At 32.5% G+C, this 17,330-nt stretch overlaps 1 protein-coding gene across 1 annotated transcript in view; it reads left to right on the top strand.

The window, feature by feature from the left end:
- The window catches only part of LOC126743603 (uncharacterized), a 51,686-nt gene that overhangs the window by 19,687 nt on the left and 14,669 nt on the right, over window positions 1-17,330 (top strand). The window contains exons 3-7 of the mRNA XM_050450771.1: window positions 6,746-6,831; window positions 6,891-7,268; window positions 7,324-7,393; window positions 15,557-15,645; window positions 15,707-15,842. Coding sequence (XP_050306728.1) covers window positions 6,746-6,831; window positions 6,891-7,268; window positions 7,324-7,393; window positions 15,557-15,645; window positions 15,707-15,842 — 759 coding nt within the window. The remainder of the gene's footprint in view (window positions 1-6,745; window positions 6,832-6,890; window positions 7,269-7,323; window positions 7,394-15,556; window positions 15,646-15,706; window positions 15,843-17,330) is intronic.

Below are 17,330 nucleotides of genomic sequence, written 5' to 3'. Positions count from 1 at the left end.
GTATGATGTAAACCGCAGTGCTCTATACTGAGCCCTGCTCTATATGAAAGTGTTTCAGATCCTTATATCTGATGACGACGCACAAATGTTGCATTACTTTGACCCTTTTGAGTCTGCTGCAAGTGATACTGCTACATCTTTAAATCGTGAGTCTGTGATACATTATTCTTCTGATTACAATTCGAGGATAAGTGCTTTAAAAACTGAAGTATCCTCAGAATTCTGTTCTGATAATCGCTGGGCTGCATTGCAGAAATTTCTAAGGCTTATCCTAAATAATAAGTTTTTGGCTATATTTGGATACAGATCTAAGATTTAAAGAAACTTCTTTAAAAAAGTTACATAAAAATGAAAGCACTTAATACACCCAATGAAAACCCAAAAAAAAATTTAAATAAAATGTACGAAATTTCAGAAAATGTAGAAGAAAAAAACTATCTAAATAGATCATGACAGCTATTCACAGCCCTATAACTACTAATTTAGAATGGGCAAAGATTAAATTTGATTTTGCACTCATTTAGTCCAATGACGCCTGTATTGGATAAAAATCAGTCTTTGAAAAAGCGATATGTATTTACTTACTTGAACATCAATGACAAAGATAGTCTTAGCTTGTTTAGTTGTTTTCTTCATTAAATGAAGAATCATACTAATTTGTTGATAATTTGTGCTTATAATAATAGAATACATGTTATTGAACTAAATTTCAGCTGCTTGCTTTATCAATCAATTATCTGCATGTGCGATAAAAGATAATAATTAAATTAGTCTCTCTGTGACGTCCAGATGTATTTTAGTCCATTTCTCGTTGACAGCATGTTTTCTATCGTAAACTTATCGGTTAGTTGGGTGAAATGGAAACAGCGAACCAAAAAATATAAGAAATTCCGCGATAAGGTAAACTAAATTTAATTTTTCAATTATAACAAATATTTAGGCGTATTTTTAGTAAAGTCATAAAGCCAACTTTATGGCCCATTCTAACTATTTATTTCGTTCTATTTTAGGCGCGGTAATGTTTACTTGATTTAACTTGAACCTCGTTATTACCAAAAATTATTTTTAATTAAAAAAACATGGCGAAGCACTAATTGACCTTTAAGCTGGTCATGTAATAAAGTGAATTCTTACCTGAATTTATCGACGTTTAAAACGTTAATTAGCGCCCACAGGCGATGCTCAGTCAAGGGTTAATACATTCATTAGTTCTAATGCGGCAAATTATGAATAAAAGGCAAATTTTTCAACAGAAGGATATAGACATTTTCCATCAAGATATTTGGATATTTTTTGAAATTCTTGTTCAAATTCTGGATCTTTTATCCTATTACAAAGCTCAAGCTAACGTTTATTTGTTTTCAAAAGTAGTAGACATGGGTACAGAAATAAAGTCTAATTTTTGAACTTTCATAGCCTTTACTTTAAATTTAGCGTGATTTTTCGACAGGGAAGTATCTCAAATCGTTATCAAGTGTAGCAACCACAGATTGCAACAATATTTGACCTCAACAGGAACATAAAAACATCACAAATGACTCACAGCAGAATGGGTATCCAAGCAAACGGATAAAAACAGCTATTAAGAAAGTAGCAGAGATAACAAGAAAACAGCCACAGCAAGGATCCTACAGAATCTTTAACGAATCTTTAACGATTCTGTACATCCATAAATCATAGAATTGCCTTTACTTCGAAGATAACGATGTGAGGTTTTGTATCAAAAACCAAACCAGAATGCCTACTTAACACCCAGAACTGCGTATACCAAATCTCCTGTCAATGTGGAGTGGACAAAGACTGTATTCAAGGAGCAATATTAGAAGAAAAGAAGATTCCTGAAACTTATATGAAGCCCAAGAATCCTTAGTTAGCCCAGTGTTGATATTCGTAACGTCTGGAGTTTTACTATCAGAACAAAAATAGCTGTTGTTAGTTTAGACTTGATAAGGGTTGGAGATCCTTCCTACCGAAACCTCGTGTTAAATTTAAAATAAAGACAATAAAAGTTTGAAAATAAGACTTTACTTTTATTTATTATGACTACTTTCACAAAAAGAGGTTAATTGATATAGTTTAACTTTTTGATAAATGGCTGAACTAGGAGTAAAAAGATCGCGAAAAAGAGTTTTGTGGACAATGTATAACTAGCTTCTTGTACGTCAGGCAATTTAAAAAACTCAGCTGATAAGAATATGCAGAAACTACATTTTAGTGTAGGATGTCACTTGCGTAAGCTATAATATTAAAGCAACAAAATATAAAACAAGTGCAAAAAAGTATTCATTTGTAGAATCCATTAACTTAATCGTTTTTTTATAATTATTCCGGTAAAGTACTTCTACGTCATCCATAGAGGATTTCAAGGATTTCCTCAAAATTTTTTTCCATTCGAAGGCATTAAATGAAGTAATTATTTCTTTGATTGATGAAACAAGTGAAACCGTGACAAATGTTTTGATTTCTACAGCTTATGATCTTTTGGTTTATTTATTCGAGGTTAAGAGTTGAGTTCAGGTTTAGCTTATTATTATGGCCATTATCATTATTAATAATCGATATACTGTTAAAGGACTTAAAGTTTCTGATAACAAAGCCTAATGTAAAAATTGTAACATATATATAACAAAATGAACCTGGACTTTCAGAAGATCATAGAAGATCAATTTCCAAGGTCCAGCCAGTATAAATATAATTTCCAGAAGGTTTAAAGAATAAATTAGAAATGAAAATGTGATGTAAGATTAAAAGTCAATTTAATTTTTTATCTTTGTGGAATATCTTTTAAATTCAAATCTTGAATCTGTATATTTTTATGGAGATGAAGAATGATAAGAGTTTTTTATCTTCAATTATCTTTGTCATTATTACAACAAAACGTGAAAAGCCTTCTTGAAATTTAGTCTTGCCAAAGATGAAACAAATCCTGAATGTTCTGTTCTTTACTTATCGATACAAAGCTCTTGTTACAGACGAAAATTTGTTGACTAAATAAACTCTGCTTGAACATGTCCATTAGTGGAAGCATAACAATTATTTTCAAATCGACAGGTCGATATATAGACTTTTTATCAGCATCAGATTTGATTGGCTCTCACCAAGAGAGATACCTAATCTTCAAGATTAATGGTTGAAAAGAATAATGAAACAACTTTATATATTACAAATATACAAATTAACTTATTTAAACTGACCTCAATGTTGTAGTCCTTTGAAAAATTGAACCCGTCTTCTGGTAAGTCTATCACAGCATAGATATTATCCTCTTCTTCTTCTTCTTTATCTTCTTGATAGCACTGTTCCCCACTGGTGGGTCTTGGCTGCGTTAACGATTTGCCTCGATCAGTCCTGGTCGATCATGGCCTCCTTCTAGTCATATATCTGCATGGTCTCCTGTAGTTGGTTGGATTGTGAATATCTCGCCCACTATGGACTTCTTTGATCTAAATCCACACTGATAGTCGCCAATTTGTTCCTTAGCATACGGTGCCTTGAAAGCTTGTTCCTCAACATCTATTTTCGCCGTCTGGTACGTTGTGGGCTCTGCAGTTATGCCGTTATCTGCATTAAGAAGATTGTTAAAATACTTTTTCCATGTTTTAAGTATTTCCACCGTGTCTGTTATTAGTTCATCGATTTTTAGGATGCTATTTATTATGGGTTTATATCCTTTCTTCATCTGAACTATTTCTTGGAAGAATCTCCTACTATTGTTGCCTTGCAACATGCAATATCTGGCTTTATTTTTTGCATTTTAGATTTGTTCGCATTCCGTGCCATACCTTTGACCGCCAACATAGTTGATTTGAGGGTGCGTCACCCTGTTTCTATGTCTTCTATTTCAGGGATGTTTTGTCGTAGTTAGTTTTCCATTTCGGCCTGGTACTTGGTGCGTATTTCAGCGTTTCCAAGTGTACTTACTTCCCATCTTGCTAACTCCGCATCTGCATCCCTCCGGCTTCTCACATAGATATTATGTAAATTTTATGTGTAATAAAGTAATTAATTACAAGACAGTTACACATAACACCCATAAATATTATGAAGTTTTGATGGCTGATACTCCCTTTTAGATTTTTGTGAATCTAAAAAAGTGAAAAAACTTTATAGTCACTGCATTTTACCTTAGAACGGCAGTATAGCATTCTTACACTAATTTCTAAATAATTTGTCTGATCTCGTTAAACTAATCTGATTTACCACTGAGCATTGTCAATAATAGCTATTTCGGGAAAGAATCGGGTGTACCTGTTAGTAGCTGTCAATACTCATGTTATGTAGAATTTAAGTGCTTTCATATCCGCGTCTCATTTAACTTCTTCACTTAAAAAAAAAATCTTGCGAAGTTACTCCTTTAGTCAACAAGGATAGAGTGCTTTCAGATATGCATTGTTAAAGCTTCATGATAACGAAGCTCAACCAAATAAAATCTGGCTAAAATTTGTAGCACAACCTCAACCACCGGTTCATTTGTAAATTACACTTTCAACCTTCTGGAAGGTATGTTTTGTAATGTAAGATGAGTATATAAGAATAAGAATTCATTCTTTTTTCATTACTTCATTTTTCAGTTACTGGCAAAAATTATGGGAAATTATGTGATCTTCTTGAAGTTATGTTCATTTTGTTATATATGTTACAATATTTCCATTTTCGGCCCTCTTCTTATTAACTATTTTATAAAAGTTTAAAAAAATAATAATAATAATAATTAATAATATTTAGACATCATAATCAAAAATAATAGGGGAGAAAGTGCCAACTCATAGACGTAAAAATCCCATCTGATTACATCACCCAAAAGGAAACAAAGAAATACCTCAAATATAACGATTTACAAATAGAAACCTAAAGGCTATGTAATATGAAGACGATAATTATACCCGTCGTAATAGGAGCAACAGGGTCGAAAAGGTCATCAAAAAACTGAAGGAAAATGAATAAAAATCCTATTTGATTACATCACTCAAAAGGAAACAAAGAAATACCTCAAATATAACGATTTACAAATAGAAACCTAAAGGCTATGTAATATGAAGACGACAATTATACCCGTCGTAATAGGAGCAACAGGGTCGAAAAGGTCATCAAAAAACTGAAGGAAAATGAAGTACTACCCCAGGTGCATGATGTGCACTTGGTGGTGCCTTTAATCGACCATAGATCAAATACCTATGTGGAAACCGAAAATAATAATAATAGAGATAACAGAGAAAACCACGACACTATTTCATATATGACGATCTATGTATATATATGACATCAAGTTCTACATTACAAACGATATTCAGCTAAAAGGCGACTTGCCCCTTCTCAAACAATTCGTCATTATAAGGTACAAAGTCACTAATGGGGATGTTGAGCTACCAAATGGGGATATAGTGCAAGCCATGAACAAGGAAGAAATTTACAAATATCCAGGATTTCAATAAGCTAAATTGCTCCGAGACAAACAAAGCAAAACAAGGAGCAAGGATTAGTTTCTCCAACGAGTAAACGCTCTACTAAGAACAGAGTTAAATGCAAGGAATCTCTTTACAGCAATAAACCCTTACGCTATATCTGTCCTGACTTATAGCTTTGAAGTTCTAAAGTAAATGAACTCCAAGCTTGAGGAACTGCAAGGAACTACAAAGCACAAAATACACCACCTTAGAGCCTCAATTATACGAACAGCTTTACCTAGCGGTGGATGATCATTTACTGCCCTAATAGATGCACTCTCGGCAGCTAATGAAATTGAGCAAGTTCTTTAATAGGAAGGCGCAAACCTCAGATGTTCACAGGATCACTATAATAAGTGACAAATCGTTTACCTCCCTCAATCTTTTTAATAATAACCATAACTTAAAAAACTTGTTCTCTGACGCCAACAAGAAGGATGAATATGCCCAAAAGCCGTTACATGGACTACACTACAGGCGGCTGAAGAATAGGGTACTATTCCCTGAAATATGGATATGTAGTGGTCTTACAAGTTCGTGAACACACGAAACTACACTAAGTTTATTATTTAAGGCAAGCTCATTGAATCTCATAAGTGCAATAAATGCAATAAAAGATCCACATAACAGCTGACTGTACTTACTTGGCTAATGTTGACACAACCATGGCTAATAACTACGGGTTATTTAACAACTATCAATACCAGCCTAACACAGTGCTTGAAAATAATTCCTTTAAACTTTACTACGATCCGGAAATTATCGACAACAGAGGGGTGATGATCGACCTGATGTAGTACAGGTAAACAAGGGAACGAAAACAGTATATTTGATAGATGTCCCTGTACCTAACAACATGATGGAAAAATACCAGGAAAATAAGATCAGGTACGCGGAGCTGGCCATCGAGATGTGGCAACTGAATAAGGTTCATATAATATCGATCTTCGTATTATCAACTGGATCGATACTAAACACTTTGGAACAGAACCTTAAAGTACTACGACGCCTTCATCAACATCCAGAAGGCAGTTTTATATTATGTTAGTGGTATTAGAATAACAACGAATTAAAACAGCCTTACAGAATAAATCATAAGATATAAACAAAAATTTTGAAACTTCTTTTTTTTAATTAACACTTACAATTAAAAGTTAATTTACACACAAATAAAAACGTATTTATATAATAAATTTACTTATTACGAATATAATTTGTGATATTTCTTTTTGTTAAAATAAATCTGATTAATATTCACTTTACATTGATTTTTAATAATACATATAAATTTTTTGTTTTAGGGTCAAAATGGATTTGAGGATCTAAGAAAATACGTTAAGCAAGGAGGCGACTTTTGCAAAGAACTTGCCACAATATTACAAGAAAGGTAATAACAAAACACTTTTAATTACATGTTTTAAATCCAAATATCTTTAACTAATTCAGGGCCGAAGCAGAAACTCAATATGCCAAAAACCTCTCGAAACTCAGCTCCAAGCTATCCAGAGCATGCAAGGACAACATCGGCAGCATCAACGACGCATGGAAAGCAGTGGCCCTAGAACTGGAAGCGAAAGCGGAAGCTCACAGGATCACTGGAAATGCTTTATTGGAAGAAACCGCTAAACCTCTAAGGAATATGACGGAAAGTCAGCACAGGTCTAGAAAACAATGCGAGACAGCAGTAGAGAAAGCTGCTAGGCTATTAAGTGATTGGAGGGCAGCGGAAGCCAAAGGAAAGAAGAATAGCCACGCCTGTGCCAGGGATAATGAGAAGCTACAGGATGCTGCCGTATTTGATACTAGCAAATTGGGAAAGCAAACGTAAGAGGGTTCATTTTGATAAAATTAAAAGTTTTATGATTTTTATTATTTTCAGATTGTCCAAAAGCTCCAGTCTAATCCATTTAGCTCACAGGCAAAATTCCGTTGATAAGGAAAACGCCAAGGTGAGTGTTGTTAATTTTTTATTTGTTATTATTCATATGTTTATGACTCATATAACTTATAAATGACTAACACAAACCATATACTTTTTATGGGGAATCTCATTCATAAATCTCCTCGTAACATATAAATCAGAGGGTGATTCAATTCAATTTTTTCAATTAATATACAGGATTTCAGCACTAATTAAGCTTGAAATTAAATCAAATTGAGAAATTCGATGTTCGCGTTTTTTAGACCGGTGAATGTACTGTAAAATTGTATTTAAAATACTTAAATTTTGCTTCATTTATTGACAAATATTGTCAGCTTTTTTATAACATTGCATTGCACTTAAGAAATTTAAAGTTAAAAGCTTTTTCATAGGACGAGTAATGAATTTGGCTTAGCTAACTATTGTTACCTCTTAACTGGCGGGATGTTTAATTTTTACTATGTCAAACATAAATCAGCTGGTAAAACCGATTTAAATTTCATGTAAAAGATAATTCTTTTTTTCTTTGAGCTTATGAAAACGCGGGTAGCCTATAAGGGGAATGTCACTTTTGTTGGTCATTTTTGATAAACGGAAGAAACATTAAGATACAGTTCATTTTAATCACGTGCGGTAAATTTCTTCCTTGTTTATCGATACCCATATATTAACAACACGCAACAGAAATTCATAGGCAAAACGTTAAAAAATTAAGAGGGAATAACCGATATATAGGAAATGCAATACGTCGGATGTCTTGGGAATCTCTAGGTTCAATTTGGGTGGAACTGTAATTCGTAGAAAGATAGAAAATCTTTCTATCGTATCGTTCTCTTTACGCACCCAGAACCTTCGTTGACCGAGGGTGTAACGGAAGGATTATTTTTAATTTAATAAATATGTGATTTTTATAATGTACTAACATATTATATTACGAGGGTGGTCTAGAAGTACCCAGCCTGACCTAGAGACAGCGGTAGTTGTTTGAAACATATTATTGTATAAGAAAGTACACAATTGATTAGAGATATGTTTTAAATTTGAAAACGCCATATTGTTAAGTGTTCATTTGACAGTAATTAATAGTAAATATTTTCAGTAAATTTGTGAAAATGGAGAAAATTTGTCATCGTTCTGTGGAACAATATTTTTGTTTAACGCCGCAGCCCAACCAATATAAAAGTTAAACTGGATTGTACTTCGTTGATTAAACTGCGTCAACGGTGAAGAAAATCCGCAAAGTAGTACTGGATCATCGTCGACTGAAAATGCGTTAAGTACTAGATATAGTAGGCATTTCAATAAGTGCGATACGTTGCATGTTATCTGACATCGCATATTGTTTGGACATAAGAAAGTTGTGTGCAAGATGGGTGCCCCGTTTGCTCACACTCAATCAGATATTGTATCGTGAAGATGTTTCAATGCAGTCTTCAAAGCAGAATTTTTGCGTTGTCAAATAATCAAAACATTGGACTCTAAAGGGACAGGCAGCTCCAAATAAGGCCAAGATCGTTTAATTTGCATGTAAGATCATGGCGTCGCTTTTTTAGGATACACGTAACGTAATTTTCATTGACTATCTTCAAAAAGATAAAACTCTCAAGTTATGCCAACTTAATGTAACGGATTAAAGTTTAAATGGCTACCTCATGCCCCCAAGTGGTCCAAGATTTTTTCCATGACAAAGAACGGATCTCGACAGATAATGGTTATTTTGAGGAGCAAGACAGTCCATATTATAAAAAGGGTATTAAAGGTATTGAATAACGCTGAGAAAAGGGTATACAACTGAAAAGAGATTATGTTGAAAAACTCTTTACAAAAATGCCAGAATATTTGTATTTTCTTTATTGGATCGAGTACTTCTGGGATTACCTTCGCATCCATAAAACATACGTAATATCTTGTAAACAGGACATGAGTAGTATCTTAAAGAGTCTCTCTTTAAGAAAAAGTGGTTAAAAAGTTAAAAATTGTTAAGTTCAATTATCATAAAATGTATATTTATATTTATTTCTTAAATATATCAAATATTTCTAATTATTTTAAATATTTGTTAAGCAAATTTCTGATTATTTGGTATTATTTTTAGTAGGAACAGCCCAATTTCTGATTATAATTAAGCATGAAGTATTAGGGCACCTTACCAACAATAATTGGAAAAAATTTGTCATTGGCTTTTTTGCAATTTTTTTACTTAAATAACTGAAAAAACCTTTTGTTCCTCCTGTATGAATTGCTCATGAAGAACTAATTAAAAAAAAATTTAAACCAATTCACTCAAGTTTTGACTCTAAAAATTGATTTTTTTAATAAGCACTATAAAATACTTTGTAACAAAATTAAGTAAAGAATTAAAATTTATTAGAAATATATGTCTAAGTAAGTAAGGATTTCATACAAGAGAACATTTAAATTTTAAAAGAGGTCAATGGCGTCCAATTTTTTTATACTTTATTAGTAGTTCCTGGAGATGACAATAGACATTTCTTTTTAGTACTTCAAGTACAGCTTTTTTAATATTTTTTTTGTAATCAACAAAAAGTTATTTAGAAGTATAATATAATTAACACTTAGAAATAAAAAAATATATATATTAAAAATTAAAAAATATATCAAAAATATATTCTTAAAAAATTCAAAACATTCCATTAAAAATATCCTATCATTATTCTAAGTAACGATTGCAATATCACCAATTGTACTACAATTATTTAAGTAAACTCTAATTTTCGAACTTTCATTGTTTTTATTTTAATAAATATGATACAAAGTTTCGGTTGGAAAGTATCTCCAACCCAATCTATAGGCTTATATACTAGAGGTGTGTATAGAGATGTATGACTTCTGGCCATTAAATACTGCAGAGTTTCTTCAGATATCGGGATTATCAACATTGACCTGGCTCAAGATTTCTTGGTTTTGCGTGATGTAAGTTGCTTTTAGAAATCTTCTTTTCTTCCAATGTTGCTTGTTGCACAAAATCTTTGATTCTGTCTAATATAGGTTATGGCCATTGAATCAAGCATGTTCTGCTATACCTGATCTGGAAACCTGTCTTGTTTAGATCAACTTTCGATGTTCTTTTTATCCTGACTTTCCTTTGTTCCAATGGTTGCTTTATCTCGCCTCTGTACGACTCTCCATATTCACAGGGGATTTGGTGTATGCAGTTCTTGGTCCTCGTACTAGTCTCAATTCTATTTACCTGCTGAGACTAATATTGTTATTGCATATAATGGCTGCCAAGATTTTTGTTGTCAAAATAATCAAAATCAAATGCCCAAATAATCAAAACTCTATACAAGGTTTTAAAGAAATCCACTTTTGTTGCATCCGGATCATTGGATGCATAGTGTAGGTATTTGTTTTAGGTGTGTTGGCTTGCGATAAATTAATGTCCTACTGCATCTATTATTGTTCTTTACAAGAACATCCAAGAAGGGCACTGCTGGATAAGTTTCCAACTATAGCGTGAACTTGATGCTTGGCCTAATGTTAATAATGTACTCCAGAAAGTTTGCTAGCTTTGTATTGCTTTTGTCACAAATAATCAATGTATAATCGACATATCGAATCCACCTTGGATTTGGATTAAGCTGTCCTTATTTCGTACTCCTCAAACCACTTCATGTGTATATTAGCTAATACTGGAGATAACGACGAGCTTATAGAAAGTCCTTAATCTTAAGCGTGAAACCTATCTTTAAATTACGAAGACAAATCTCAAAAAGGTCCATCACTCTCTCCAATGTAAGTCTGGCATCCTGTCTGAGTCTTTCCCCGATGATGTTTAAAAATTCTTTGATAGGTACATATGTAAAAAGTTTCTCAACGTCAAAGCTTACTTGGTTTTCGGTGGATCTAATATGGCCCGAAGAAGTTCGACGACATGCAGAAAATCACAAGAACAAGGCTAAAGAAGGCTTAACATCTAACCTATTTAGAATTAATTATCAAATTTAACTTTAATTATATCGAGAATGTTGATGGTGAGTGATAAGAGCAATGTAATAAACATCAGACCTTTATAAAACATTGCTAAAATATTTCAGAAATGTTTTTTAGGTAAATAATGTGATTATAAAAAATGTTTGTGGGAAAATGTCATTTATTTTAGTTCAACTAACGTAAAAATTATTATTTTTCTCTAATATTAATTTTACAGTCACCAGAACTCTTAAAAAAATCATCGCTAAAAACATAAAACAGTTCATTTCAATATTGGTAAAAATATAAATAAAATGGCAATTTTAGCAGTGTTATGGAAATATTTTTAATATATGCACGTAAAGTTTATGTTATATTCATGTGTCATTATAATATATGATGAATCGGAACACGTATGAATCTTTTCTTATTTTAAGACTAAAGTTTTCTACGAACATAAATCCTAAAACATTTCGTTACCGATTTACAGAATGTATTTTTTTTAATTTTTTAAAAGAATACGAATGTTACACCAGAAAACATTTTCTAAGATAAAACAGTGATTTCGTGAAAACTACAAAAATGTTCAGATGCAGAAAAATCGGCATGATCTTTAGATTAAACTATCGTCTCTAAATTTAAACTATTTGTTTTTACCCTGGATTGCAGAGATAATAATAATATTAATAATAATAATAATAATAATAATAATAATAATAATAATAATAATAATAATAATAATAATAATAATAATAATAATTAACTACTTTTTATTAAACTCGGCGAAGGTTAGCCAAAGCTGTTTGCTTAACCGAGCTTACAGAAATCAGCAATACATAATATTATAAATTACATGGTATAAACAGTCCTAATTAGTAACAATAATTATGATAAAGAAAAATTCATAAAATTCAATCAAAATATATTTAAAAGTTCACAACCCTGGTATAGAACTATATTTACTCAGGATAAACCCTTTTATGTTTTTATTAAAACCTGACAAACTGCAATTTTGAAGTTTATTATGCAACAAACTATTATATACTTTTGAAGCATGAAACGAAAAGCTACGTCGAAACATGGCTGTGGGATGCTTTGGTATATTTAAAAGGATATTTTGACGTGTGATACGATCATGAGTGGAGAATCTAAAATTTAAACGATCTCTAAGGTACTCGCTCTCCGCTAGAGATGATTCTATGAAGAAAGCATGCGAAGTGTACCGTCTCTCGATCTAGGTATGGTAGGTATCTAGAAGGTAACTCGTATCTGACGTGATCACGGGCCCTTAAATTGTAAATAAAATGTATACATGAATTTTGCAAGCGTTGTAAGCTGGGCCATACACAAAATTACAATAAGCAGTATGAGAGAGATCCAATGTTTCGCACAAAACCTTTCTCAACGGCAGTTCGAGTATATCTTTACTTTTGTACAGATTCCGCAATGACACATACGACTTTTGAAGAACCCTTGCCCATTGGCTGCGAAATTGTAACTTAGAATCAATTATAATGCCGAGATTCTTACATTCTCTCACAATCGGGATTGGAGTTTGGGATACATAAATAGCCAAATTATTCGTTGCCCACTCATGATCAGGACCAATATACTATATTACGACCAACTTCGACGGATTCAGTCGCAACCCGATATTTTTAGAATATTCAGCTACTGACTGACTCTCAACACTCATTCAATCGAAGAACAGCTTCGTCCGCATTTGCTTTAGAAAAACTGGTATATATTTAGGTGTGGTCCGCGTATCGTTGAATTATACAATTATTGACAATAGAATCCATGTCACACGTTTAAATAACAAACAGCAAGGGTCTCAAAATCGATCCCTATGGCACGCCTCAAAGATGATTCCCCATCCCCAAAACGCACTGACTGAGTTCTACCTAATAGGTAGCTCTCAAAAAAACGAATAGACGAAAGAGAAAATCCCAAAGAACTCAATTTAGCGCACAGAAGCTTGTGATCTCTCGTGTCAAAAGCCTTGCTCTAATCAAGCAGAACCAGTGCTGTAGTATTATCCTTATCAGCTGCTTCATATATGTCGTCTAGGACGCGCAATAAAATAGATGTTGTACTATAGCCTTTACGAAAGCCTGATTAATTAGAACTAAGGAGAGAGTACTGCTTTAGATAAGTAGTCACTTGGGCGTAAATTAGTTTTTGCAGGATCTTAGAGCACACACATAACAAACTTATAGGTCGTAAGTCAAAAAACGTTACTAGTTTATTATTTTTGGGCAAACAACCACAGATGATTTCCACAGATCAGGGAATGGGCCACACAGAAGACATTCATTAAAAAGATGTGTAAGAAAAGGGACTATAACCGGGCAGCAAAGTTTAATCATTTGGATCGTTATACTATCCGACCCACAGGCATTTGATTTAATAGTAGAAACTGCATTTAATACATCAATTTCTAAACACGGTGTAAACTAAAAACTGCTTGTCGGATGTACCTGTTTATATTTATTTATACAAACGTCAGTGATATCTATCGCTAAAGCATCAACTGATTCTATAAAAAAATTATTTATATCTTCGGGATTCCTTAAATGATTTGGTATTATTATATTGTGTTTTTGTTTCCCATAAATATTAAGATCATCTAGAGCTTTCCATGTATCTTTACTACCTACTATTATTTCGCGCTACAAATTGTAAATAGGCCTTTTTCTCTTTTCGAACAGCATTTGTAAAATAGTTATAGTAATAAACTGTTATAAACTGTGCTTTTTAATTTATACAATCAAGATCAAAAATCTGTCCCCAGCCAGTGTTTATCAAGTCAGAGTTAAACGCCTCAAAATCAAAATATTTAAAACTCCTAAATACAACAAATTTAGGTTTCCTGCTAGGTATTCTACATAAAAGCTCACACGATATGAGCTGGTGAACTGTTAACTCATGCATATCATGATGTTTGATGTCACCGTGCATCATATTAACATCGGACAAAATAAAATAATCCAGCAAAGTACAATTAGTTTTAGAGAGTCGCATTGGATCTTTTACGACTTGCGAGAGAGAAAAGGAATTAAAAAAGATATCAAGAGTACTAGTAGAACTATTACAAGCCAAAAAACCGACGTTCATATCACCCATACACACTAACTCATCACACAGAGGAATAACTGCAGCAATAGTCGGTTCAAATGCCGTGATACCATCTAATAAATTAGTTTTAGGCGGACGGAGATAAGATGAGTTAGTTTAATTCTGCTTGCAGCATTATTAGTTGCATAAAAAATTGACAATGGTTTGCAAAAACCGCAAAGTTCTATCTTTAAAAAGCACCGAGATACCCTACAATGACAGTAAAAATAGGAAACAGTGTACTGGATTGGAATATCCTAGAAATGTTTAGCGTTATAATAAATATTCAAAAATAAAATTACTATCACTAATGAAAATTGAAATATTCTGAAGTACAAATTAAACACACATCTCATTCTTTCTTTTTCTTCACACTCTTTCTTCATTCTTGAGTACTTTTGGCATTCTTGACTTAGTGTTCCGCATTACGGAACCCTTTCATAGTATGCAACTCGGCACTGTTATGTTTTGCAATTTGAGTAAGGCGTTTGATTGTTTGGATCGTGGGGCTCTCTTAGGAATTCTAGGTCTACACAGTAGGGCACCAAAGAGTGGTTTTATGCCAACAGGCTCCTAAGAAAAGACCGGCAGGGCTGTTTTTGCTCTTAGGGACACCTGGACTGAAAATGCAAATGTGACAAGTGTGAACTTGTCAACCTAGGGGTACATCTAGACCTCAAGCTTTAATGGAGTGAATAGATTTGGGACTCTGGGAATTCTTACTGTACCCTCCTTGTATATCCTTGACATTGTTCCAGTCTATTGGAGGCTAAAACGATGTTAATCTTGACTAGCGTATTGGGCAATTAAATTTTACAATAAATTTGCGGAGAACCCTAAAGATCTTCCCACAACTCAATTTAAAATTAAAATTTAAAAAAAATTAATAAGAAATGTATTTTATAGTAGTGAAGAATATCTCAAATTTAAATTTTAATATGTGTGTGCTGTGTGCTTTTAATTTTTTTTATTCTTTCAAATTTGTATGTAACCACAAATTAATTTTCAATAGAACTATTATGCCTCTTTTATCCTTGACGTATGTTAGGCTATTAGAAAGTTAACATCAATAGATGAATTCAAATTTAAATTTGAAGTAGCTTCAGCAATAAATTTGATAACATACTCTTTCTACTTTCAGCTGGAAGGGAAGAAAAAGAAAGCAGAAGATGCAGTGAAAAAAGCCGACATAGAATACTATACTCTATGCGTTCGGGCTGAAAGAGCCAGGTAAATAAATTATTTAATTTTACTAGTGAATTTATTTATCTTTTTTTTCTTAATTTTTTAGGTTGGAATGGGAATCGTCTGTCCTAAGGGGAGTAAATACCTTCCAAGCCCTAGAAGAAGAACGATTGAGCAATTTAAAATTTGTTCTGCTCTCGTACCTTAGACACAGTGCGGAATTACAACCTAGAATAATTGAGGTAAGGATAATCCGCATCAATACGTTTATTTCACAATGTATTTACTGTTGGCATTTTACGCGATATACGGTAATTCTTAAAGGTAATTAGCTAGATTCGAATATAGCACGTTCACATGGTAATTTATAGCCATAATTATATTTATTATTATCGCCTTTTCGTGTTGATTTATGATAAACTATAATTATTCGTGGAAACTGTAACCCATATTTCTTAGATTGGTGATTAGATGGGAAAACCTAATATAATTTTAGCTGTTTCAAATCATATTAATACATTTTATATCTTTAACCATCTAAGTGTATAGTATTTCATAATTCCATAAATTTGAATTAATCGTCTTTCATTCCAATTTAAAATTACTTTTTAATGCAAATATTTTATGATTATCCAATCACCTTTATATTTATGATGTACTTAATCAATACCCTCCTATTAAAGTGGACTTTACTTAAATTATCATAACATAGTTTCGTATTAACCTAATTCTAGACAAAAATTACGCTATGGTGTAGTTTCTTAAAAAAAAACTTTTATTTCCAATTCATATATACTGTTGGCAAGACTGTATACAATTTATTAATAGATGATTCTCAAAAGATTTTATAAAAAATGCGTTTTGCCCATAATTCGGCCCGATGAGATAAAATATTCAAAAAAAATCCAGGTAATAATAGCTGTTTCTACAAGAAGGTCCCTTTCTAACTACGTCTCTTTCAGTCTTCCACGTCTTCTCTATTCATACTTTTTCCTTATTTAATATTCGTTTCGTTCCCATGTATCCTTTGATTACTTATCTTGTTGATTACTTACTAATCTTGAAAACTTATGTAATGTGGCTTTGTATGCTCCTATATAACTATAACTCTAAGATACCCTCTTCTTTTTCTTAATTATCTTAGCCCCTGATAGAGCAATTTCATTTCGGAGACCAACCTCTTTGAAATGTTACTTCCAAGTCCAAAATTCTAGACTTCAATGTAGCTGAACGTCAGCTTTTCTTAAAGATCCACAAGTTTAAACTTATAAGAGGAGTAAACTAAAACATTTGTAATAAAACTTTTTTCGCATTGAAAAATACTCGCTTGTTGATCTTCTATTTTAATATTTTTTGGCATCTTGGTATAGGACGACCATAATAAAAAAAGAGCAGAATAGTAATATCATAGCATGATCTCAATGGCCTCAATAAGATATATTCATCGAAAAAGAAGTTATTACTCAAAATACCCCAATGTGTGAGATGAGTAGCTCTGTCCAATATTTTTTCACTTTTCGACAATTTTTCCAACGTAAATTGTACTGGACAGCCCTTTCATCCATAATCATCTCCATTATAAACCATGATGAGATTACATAATGAAATGAAAAATCCTTTTATTTACTTAAACGTAAACACATTAACAAGTGAAAGTAATCTAAGCCTAAAACTGTTTTTTTAAGACTAAGCTTCAAACTAGGTAGAACCTTCCCAAAACATCCAAGCTG

This window comes from Anthonomus grandis, chromosome 13 (assembly GCF_022605725.1).
Source record: "Anthonomus grandis grandis chromosome 13, icAntGran1.3, whole genome shotgun sequence".
Taxonomy (NCBI): Eukaryota; Metazoa; Arthropoda; class Insecta; order Coleoptera; family Curculionidae; genus Anthonomus; species Anthonomus grandis.
Note: the sequence above shows the minus strand (reverse complement) of the source record. Positions and strands in the feature narration are given on the sequence as shown.